Raw genomic sequence first — 10318 nt, 5'->3', positions numbered from 1 at the left:
AATTCTTTGTAAGCACATGGTTTTATTTATTGAATCATTTAAACTATACTCCGAAATATCTGCCTTGACCATCCTTCTCTTTCTCTGTGGCACACAAATAACATTTGTGAATAAACCATACATTTGTGCTACATTTATTGTAATATTAATAATTGTAATAACTGATAGTTAAGTCCTCATTGATCCAGACAAATTCTCATATTTACAGCACGTGCATTGTCAGAAGTCGTTTAATCTGTAGAGACAAGGCTGAATTTACCACAGGTTCACGGCCCACTGCGTTTTTTATGCATGGCCACCATGAGTTCTGACATGAAGTCACCACCGGAGGGAGCCGCTACTGACGGCGTAGTCCTCTTTGGAGGCGGAGGTGCAACTTTCCTCAGAGAAGCTCTGGAGGGATTGAATCCTCCTCCGGAAGGTGGAGGAGGAGGTGGTGGAGGAGGACCTCCACCGGTAGCAGGAGGAGGAGGTGGCGGAGGAGGACCTCCACCTGCAGCTGGAGGAGGAGGAGGTGGTGGCGGAGGAGGACCTCCGCCTATAGCTGGAGGAGGAGGAGGTGGTGGCGGAAGATGATCTCCGCCTATAGCTGGAGGAGGAGGGAGGAACGAATCTGGAGGAGGCGGTGGAAGCTCTCCCAACATCATGGGAGGAGGCAGAGGAAACTCCTCTGACATGATGGGAGGAGGTGGCGGTAGGAAATCAGGAGGAAGCTCCATGTCGTCACTCGGAGGCGGAGGAAGCGGAAAGTCTGATGTTGGAGCAGGGAAAGAGGGCATGGCACGCTGAGGGGTGAGCGGTGGGAGCTTCTTCTTTACAGGCATGGAGTGTTCAGGATTTGGTGGAGGGGGCAGGACTTCAGCTGGAGGTGGTGGAATCATAGCTGGGGCCTTAAAACACATTCAAAAACAATGTTTAGAATTCATTGAAATTTATGGTTCAAGCAGGTTGAAATTCATTTTTTTACTTTTGCAATGGAGGCTAATGTAACTAACAGGTAATGAAAAGTTATAGCCACCAGTTTAGCATTTTTAAATCCTCACACTTGCCTTATCACAGGGCCAAAAACTGGTGTTTGTAGAAGATAAATTACACATTGTGGCACTTTAGAGATGCTGTTTCCTTCATGCTAATGTGGTTGATGTTAGCATAGATTACTTTTTAGCTACATTAGTATCGTAGGCTAATCTACAATAATAGATTTGGCTGATTGAAAGTATTTTGGGGTTGAGTGGAAAAAATTACTCGTTTAAACATTTAATCTTAGGCCTGAATCATATGTAGTACGGTTCTAGTTTTAGTAAAAATGCTAAATGGCTAATTTTAAGCTATATAGCTTAAAGTTTCCTCAGAGGCTTCATGTAAAGGATGTTGTAAATTCCTGTCCAAAAGTCTACTCTGTGTATCTCTGGGAAAGGTTTTCAGTCTTTACAACAATCTGGCCTCAATCTTCTTCAATTTGATACAGACAGCTGGGAAATATTTCACACACAAGTCATGCTTTTCTTCTAAACGAGTGCGCTAGCTGTAGTAAATACACCAGGCCCTTGAGTCCGTATCAGGTGTTAGTTGTTAAATATGTGGCGTCGTTATGATTAAATAGTTAAATAGCAGATTGTTAACATGATATTCAGACAGATTTCACTTTTATGCAATTAATAAAATTTTAAATGTTTCCTGTTTTTTATTATTTTATAAACATGTTTACCTTGAGCACCGGCTCTGAATGAGGCTGAGGAGCGTGTCCGTTAGCTGCTTTGGCTGAAAAACATAATTAGAACATTTCATTCACATGTGTTTTACATCCCTCCTTTAGTGGAAAAAATTAGAAATGTATCTCTAATAATGTTTTTCCTATTTAAAAAAAAAAAACAGGAAAATATCCAGCTTTCCTGATGTTTGTAGTGGATATTTTTTGCTAAGTTTAAGCTTCTCAAAATCTATTGAAACTGCACTTAGTGGGTTTTAAACTAAGTAAGAGATGAAGTGAAGTGGGGCCACAAGATGGAGATGATTGTGAAGATTCAGCTTCATTTTGAACTGAAAAGAATTATCCATTACCTGCGATAATGAGGAACTTCTCTGAAACCTTAAGTAGCATTAGATGAAAGGACTTTTGAGGGTGTGGGGTGTACAAACCTTTGCACTCCACTGTTTCTGTGTGTTTTTTATGAGAATACTAAACCATGGCTAGCGTGTTTGGTTACCTTTCGGTGTTGGAGATGGTGTGGATGCGGTGGAGGACGAAGGACTTGGCTGGAGGTTCCGGTTTGTCCAAACTGAAGAGAGCGATGAACCTTTTCTCATAGCAGTCTTATAGTTCTCATATAATGTCTTACCATACTGCAGGACACACACACACACACACACCTTCCTCTTAAATACACATCCAAATAGTCATATACAGGGAGTGCAGAATTATTAGGCAAATGAGTATTTTGACCACATCATCCTCTTTATGCATGTTGTCTTATTCCAAGCTGTATAGGCTCGAAAGCCTACAACCAATTAAGCATATTAGGTGATGTGCATCTCTGTAATGAGAAGGGGTGTGGTCTAATGACATCTACACCCTATATCAGGTGTGCATAATTATTAGGCAACTTCCTTTCCTTTGGCAAAATGGGTCAAAAGAAGGACTTGACAGGCTCCGAAAAGTCAAAAATAGTGAGATATCTTGCAGAGGGATGCAGCACTCTTAAAATTGCCAAGCTTCTGAAGCGTGATCATCGAACAATCAAGCGTTTCATTCAAAATAGTCAACAGGGTCGCAAGAAGCGTGTGGAAAAACCAAGGCGCAAAATAACTGCCCATGAACTGAGAAAAGTCAAGCGTGCAGCTGCCAAGATGCCACTTGCCACCAGTTTTGCCATATTTCAGAGCTGCAACATCACTGGAGTGCCCAAAAGCACAAGGTGTGCAATACTCAGAGACATGGCCAAGGTAAGAAAGGCTGAAAAACGACCACCACTGAACAAGACACACAAGCTGAAACGTCAAGACTGGGCCAAGAAATATCTGAAGACTGATTTTTCTAAGGTTTTATGGACTGATGAAATGAGAGTGAGTCTTGATGGGCCAGATGGATGGGCTCGTGGCTGGATCGGTAAAGGGCAGAGAGCTCCAGTCCGACTGAGACGCCAGCAAGGTGGAGGTGGAGTACTGGTTTGGGCTGGTATCATCAAAGATGAGCTTGTGGGGCCTTTTCGGGTTGAGGATGGGGTCAAGCTCAACTCCCAGTCCTACTGCCAGTTTCTGGAAGACACCTTCTTCAAGCAGTGGTACAGGAAGAAGTCTTTATCCTTCAAGAAAAACATGATTTTCATGCAGGACAATGCTCCATCACACGCGTCCAAGTACTCCACAGTGTGGCTGGCAAGAAAGGGTCTAAAAGAAGAAAAACTAATGACATGGCCTCCTTGTTCACCTGATCTGAACCCCATAGAGAACCTGTGGTCCATCATCAAATGTGAGATTTACAAGGAGGGAAAACAGTACACCTCTCTGAAGAGTGTCTGGGAGGCTGTGGTTGCTGCTGCACGCAATGTTGACGGTGAACAGATCAAAACACTGACAGAATCCATGGATGGCAGGCTTTTGAGTGTCCTTGCAAAGAAAGGTGGCTATATTGGTCACTGATTTGTTTTTGTTTTGTTTTTGAATGTCAGAAATGTATATTAGTGAATGTTGAGATGTAATATTGGTTTCACTGGTGAAAATAAATAATTGAAATGGGTATATATTTGTTTTTTGTTAAGTTGCCTAATAATTATGCACAGTAATAGTCACCTGCACACACAGATATCCTCCTAAAATAGCTAAAACTACAAACAAACTAAAAACTACTTCCAAAAATATTCAGCTTTGCTATTAATGAGTTTTTTGGGTTCATTGAGAACATGGTTGTTGTTCAATAATAAAATTAATCCTCAAAAATACAACTTCCCTAATAATTCTGCACTCCCTGTACTTGCTACAAGTGTCATCGTAAAGCTTTAACTTGAAACTATGCAATATCATATTGGGGCAATGGTGGCTCAAGTGGTTAAGGCTCTGGGTTGTTCATCAGAAGTCCAGGGTTCAAGCCTCAGCACTGCCAAGCTGCCAGCTTTGGGGAATTGAGCAAGGCCCTGCTCCATTGGTGCTGTATCATAGCTGTCCCTGTGCACCGACCTCAACCTCCTCAGTTGGGATATGCAAAAAAAGAATTCCACTATGCTGTAATGTATATGTGGCGGTAATAAATGCTTCTGTGCCCCAAATTTAATTATCATCTGGTGCTCTTGTAGATCTGATCAAATGTACATTATCATCTAGTACTTGCTAATATTATGAACAGCAGCTACGCTAATTCGTCTCCGCTTAGTTCTCTTTTCCTACCCATCCCGAGGCATCGAGAGATTGTACCAGCTCCAGTTGTGTTGCAATTCAGGAAGATTTCGGACCTTCAGTGAGAAGGCACCAACCCTGTGAGGATCCTGAGCCATATAGATATATACCAGCTCCAGTTCACTTTGTGAAGATTTCAGACATTCAAAAAGAAGATGCCAACTACATGTGGTCTTTGAGGACAACAATCTTCTAATCAATAACCAATTGTCAGACTCTATATGACTAATAGAAAGGACATTATTCATAATAACACTCTCTAGTGTCAACCAGATGCGGATGAGGTTCACTTTTGAGTCTGGTTCCTCTCAAGGTTTCTTCCTCTTCCACCTAAGGGAGTTTTTCCTCACCACAGTCACCTCAGACTTGTTCATTGGGGATCATTCATTCATTCACTCATCTTCTACCGTTTATCCGAACTACCCCGGGTCACAGGGAGCCTCAGGCATCAGGCATCATCGGGCATCAAGGCAGGATACACCCTGGACGGAGTGCCAACCCATCGCAGGGCACACACACACACTCTCATTCACTCACGCAATCACACACTACGGACAGTTTTCCAGAGATGCCAATCAACCTACCATGCATGTCTTTGGACCGGGGGAGGAAACCGGAGTACCCGGAGGAAACCCCCTAGGCACGGGGAGAACATGCATCATTGGGGATGATTTGTATAATATTAATCTTTGTATAATAAGCGTTTTGTTCTATATTTCTTATGTTCTGCAAATGTCCATTGTTAAAAGAGCTATACAAATAAAATGGAATCGAATTCTCACTCTCACTCATTTTCTACCGTTTATCCGAACTACCTCGGGTCACGGGGAGCCTGTGCCAATCTCAGGCGTCATCAGGCATCAAGGCAGGATACACCCTGGACGGAGTGCCAACCCATCGCAGGGCACACACACACACACTCTCATTCACTCACGCAATCACACACTACGGACAATTTTCCAGAGATGCCAATCAACCTACCATGCATGTCTTTGGACTGGGGGAGGAAACCGGAGTACCCGGAGGAAACCCCCTAGGCATGGGGAGAACATGCATCATTGGGGATGATTTGTATAATATTAATCTTTGTATAATAAGCATTTTGTTCTATATTTCTTAGATTCTGCAAATGTCCATTGTTAAAAGAGCTATACAAATAAAATGGAATCGAATTGATTTGAATTAAATTGAATTACACAAAAGTCACAAAGGACCAAAAACTGTATTTCCTACGAATATCAAGATGGATTATGGTTATTATGAACCCGATTGGATGCACAGGTTGAATCTTAGAAGTCTAATTCATGCTTGGTGGAAATATTGGTGGCAAAGTCCAAGATCTTAGACAGGAATCGAGAAATAAGAAGTATGGAGACCACTAGCAAGAGGGTATACAGGTACTTTATACGTAGAAATATTATTATTATTTTTTTATCTTAATAACGATGGAATTGAATACGGACGGCTCGGCGTTCCGACGCAAATTTGAATAAAGGTAAATAAATAAATATATGGCTTTCTATAGTAAGTACAGGACGTTGTTTTAGGCTGAAATGTGTAAAGCAGGTGTTTTACTTAAGATTAATTCAATGTGTAATTACTGGTTTAAAGTGAGAGAAAATGTATCACCTTTGCAATACGGATCCCCGTAACCCACAAGTTCATGGTCCATTCATCATCACAACACAGGTACTTGATGTACTGAGACTCCTTCTGGATCTGAGGATGCTGGAGACACACAAATCACACTTTATCACCAACATTGTGTGTAGAACTTTTCACAAATAAATACAAACGGTCTGCACTCAAAACTCGGTCCTGCTCCGATAAATCGTGACTGTTTTGCATACAGATTTAAGCGTAAACTGTAATTTGCCTGCTTGCAGGAAATAAATACAGATTATGAAGTTGAATGTGCTGAGTTGCAAAAACTGGTGGTTTGTCTGCAGTTTGCTGATATCAGCTACTGTATGGTTGATGAGTCAGTGCTTGGTTCGTCTCTGACAGGATTAACTCTAAAGCTGAAATAGTTATGCTGATGTTTTGGTTTTCCATTTTTTACTTAAGTGAAATGTACTTAAGTGGGATTTGTATGCTACAAATCTGCACAAAATAGCCCTTAATACTGAGGCAAGAACAAAAAGCAGCATAGATTATTTGTAAATAAATAAAAAAATGTGCACGTAAAAACATTCGTTTAAAAATAACAATTAACAATAATATATTTTTTTAAATGAATATACAAAAATGAATGTTGTGTAACAAACATTAAAAAACATTTGTGTAACAACAAAATACATTTGTCTGGATAAAGAGTCTCGATAGGCCAGGGTTAACTCTAAGATCCACGAGATCTAGAAGCTTCTCACAGAGCTGAGCTTTATACAAAAATAACGAGAAGAAATGTTAGAAAATTGTTCTTTGCTTTGAGAACCAACATCAAACATTTTATCCTGTATTTGTTAGATACCCAACACTTCACCCTGAAGCATGATGCAGAGCTGTTATTAGTCAAAATTAGTGTTCACCGTCAACGCTCTTTGTGTAGTCGAATATAACAGAATGAACCTCTAAATGTTCAAGAAGTCATGGGCAAATCCTTCTGCAACCAACAAATGTCTGTTATTTCTCTTTAATGAACTTTAGTAGCACAATAAAATACCCAAATGGTCTACTGAGGTATAAGAGCCAAGCCAGGAAGTAGCATGTGGCATGCATGTTAGGGGTTATCTGTGTTTTAAGAAATGATTCCAGATCAGATCTCAGTTAGAGTTGCTTCTGGATTAATTGCCCATTTGGGTCCAGGAGAAGACTGAGGATCAGTGTTGATGGTGGGACTTATACTTATGCAAGGTTCTGGGGAAAGGCAGATTTGTTCACGTATAAGTTTTGAAAGAGTAACTGATATTTGCTATGAAATCCACGGCTGAAGACAAGCGAGCTGAGAACATTGGGACTTGTTGGTGCTAGTAATAAGGTTTTAGATCACACACACAGATACACACACACACACACACACGATGTTTGAAATGCATGGGTCTGTTTTCATCTCCGGAGCCTGGTCATTTTGTTAATCACAGCTTGTTAAAGCTTGTTAAAGGTAAAGGAGACACACACCTTGAAATAATCATGTAGGAAACTTGTGATTAGTCACCGGGGCTTAGTAAGTTGTACTAGCCGGAGAGAGAGAACAGATTGTTTGTCAGAACACTTTTATTAAAGAGAAAGTTTTTTTACATTTTACTTCTGGGCTCCTTTAATGATTACAGATTAACTTTTCAGAATGAACTATTGATTGATTGCACAATTCCATTTGCAGTTTTTGTGAGATGTTGTATGCGATCATGATCCAGGATGGGATAACTTTGGTTGGGTGTAGGCTGTGGGGGAGGGGATGGAAGAAGGGGGAGTGGCTAGACATAGACAACTTAATTTTTCATACGTCAATGATATTTAGTCTATTTTGTAAGGCAGTGGTCCTGCTAAAAACAACAAAATTTGACTTTCACCATTTAAACCCCAGGGCCTGTATTCATGAAAATTCTTAGTGTATAAAGTTTCTCCTAGTGATGAAATTCTAAGAAAATTCTTAGAAATGTGGGCGTTTTCCCTTAAAATTAAAGAGAAGATCCTAGAAATGAAAAAAAAATAAAAATTATTAAACATAAAGCATCTAAACCCTTAAAGGAGCTCAAAAGGTCAAAATGTGTTAGGAGTAGTGAGGAGGACCTTTAAGAGGATTAAGAGTTTCTTTATCAGAAGAGAAAATGGCTGAAATGTGAAAAGGGAGAAGAAATGTGTTGATGATAGTGAGTTAATAATATACGGGTTATTTTTGTGACCAATCATAACATCTCAGATTCAAAGCAGAAATTACACATTATTTATGTATATATATATATATATATATATATATATATATATATATATATATATATATTTATATATATATATTCTGCCTCTATGACATTTAGAGATACAAACAGAGCTGAAATGCCAAAGCAACATAAATGATATAATTTGTCTCTATGACATTTCTGCTCTGTGTCGGAGATGTTCATTACATGTTCATTACATTACATTTATTACATTTATAACATACAGATGGCGCATCTCAAATATAATCGGTCTACAATCGATATAGTTTTAAATATTGTAACATAAAGACAAAGTGAAGGTTTATAATAGACCAGACTTTAAAAGCGTGTTTATTTTTTCATTGGACAACCAATCGCAGAATTCTACAGCCGTCACCTAGTAACAGCTTAAGCCCCGCCTCCTCTCTAAGATAAAAGCCATTGTATTTTCTTTGCTCAGAGTTGCTCTCTTAATACTCTTAAGATACGTTTCTTAGTTCGAAGTTATTAAGTTAAATCAGGAGCTCTCTGAGATGAATGTTTATACATACAGTCCCTGATCTAAGATCTAAAACGCAACCAGAGAAATATGTTTTATTGCTCTGCTCCGAAGCAAGACGGCAGACTGTTAGAAATTTAAAAATACACCAACTTTAATTTTTGTTGATCTTAAAGCTGCAAAATATATAAAATCAAAATCTTCCAACTTAATGGGATTTGTCATCAATTCCTGATGGTGGCTCAACTGGTTAAGGCTCTGGGTTGTTGATCGGAGGATCGGGGTTCAAGGCCCAGCAAAGCCAAGCTGCCACTGTTGGGCCCTATAGCAAGGCCCTCAACCCTCCCTGCTCCAGGGATGCTGTATCATAGCTGCCCCTGCACTCTGACCCCAACCTCCTCAGTTGGGGTATGTGAAGAAAAGCATTCCACTGTGCTGTAATGTATATGTGGCGATAATAAAAGGCTTCTATGCCCCGTTCTTCTTCTTCTTCTTCTTCTTCTTCTTCTTCTTCTTCTTCTTCTTCAATCAACCCAAGCCTTGCTCAAGCCTCCTCTGTTTGCTGTAGTTTATTATTTTCCTTCAGTACCACATTTCTGGGGATGAATAGTGCTTTTCAGATGGACGGCCAGCAGAAGATGTGTTTTTTTGTTGTTGCATTCTTCTAAACACAAGCGCCCGTACCTCATACATAAGTTAATGACAGTTCTGTGTTAAAACTGTCTGGTTTTATAGATCAATAGAGTGTTATTACAACCTTTAGCACAACCAGCTTCAGTAATCTAGTTTCAAAGCTCCTGTTTCACAGCAGCTTTTGCTGAGAAAAAGTTTTAGGACTGATATAAGGAGACTTTCAGATCCTTAAAAAGCTCCTATTCAGTTAATTCAGCACATCAGGTTTTCCACTGTTGCTCAGCTCAGACTAAATAAAGGCTTCAAACTGCAACAACTAACAAAAATCGAGCATACAAAAGCACACAATCAAGTAAACGCCAAGTGACCAGTTTCAGCTCTGGATACTCAAAGACCGCATTTTAATCTAGCACACTTTATTGTCCAGTCAGCTCAATATTCAGGTATTTATAATTTAAAGACTTCACAGCCAAATAACCCCATTAACTCCACTGAGCTTTGTATTATCAAGTAATATTTAATTTATTCTTCTTACAAGTGACAAGTGCAATGGTTACTGTATTGTGTGTTGATCTGGATGTTGGTTTTGGTCGATTATCTTATAACACGACAGACAAATATTAACCTCTTGGCAGAACCAAACAGATTTGAGGAAAGGGTTAGAAATTCAGAGCAACACGGTGCGTCATCGATCCTCCTCCATCTCACTATAATTTTCTCCTCAGTAAAGTTCACTACTTTTTGCTTGACTGGAAAATGTAAGTAATTGTGTGACGTTTCATACATGGATAGGAGGAGGAGAGGAGAGGAGAGATGCTGGTGAGGAGAGGAGAGGAGAGGAGAGATGGAGGAGAGGAGAGGAGAGATGCTGGAGAGGAGAGGAGAGATGGAGGAGAGGAGAGGAGAGATGGAGGAGAGGAGAGGAGAGATGCTGGAGAGG

At 40.0% G+C, this 10318-nt stretch overlaps 1 protein-coding gene across 2 annotated transcripts in view; it reads right to left on the bottom strand.

Moving 5' to 3' along the window:
* Window positions 1-118: 118 nt before the first annotated feature.
* The window catches only part of apbb1ip (amyloid beta (A4) precursor protein-binding, family B, member 1 interacting protein), a 37112-nt gene continuing 26912 nt past the window's right edge, over window positions 119-10318 (bottom strand). Inside the window, exons 11-15 of one of the 2 annotated variants that reach the window (XM_060869542.1) lie at window positions 6019-6117; window positions 2208-2343; window positions 1709-1761; window positions 473-890; window positions 119-436 (exon numbers count right to left, since the gene is read on the bottom strand). In XM_060869542.1, the coding sequence (XP_060725525.1) occupies window positions 267-436; window positions 473-890; window positions 1709-1761; window positions 2208-2343; window positions 6019-6117 (876 nt within the window). In that variant the 3' untranslated portion in view covers window positions 119-266. Of the gene's footprint in view, window positions 891-1708; window positions 1762-2207; window positions 2344-6018; window positions 6118-10318 lie in introns of both variants that reach the window. The other variant, XM_060869541.1, reaches the window with a different exon arrangement.

This window comes from Tachysurus vachellii, chromosome 5, assembly GCF_030014155.1.
Source record: "Tachysurus vachellii isolate PV-2020 chromosome 5, HZAU_Pvac_v1, whole genome shotgun sequence".
NCBI classification, from domain to species: Eukaryota; Metazoa; Chordata; class Actinopteri; order Siluriformes; family Bagridae; genus Tachysurus; species Tachysurus vachellii.
This window is presented reverse-complemented; position numbering and strand designations above follow the sequence as displayed.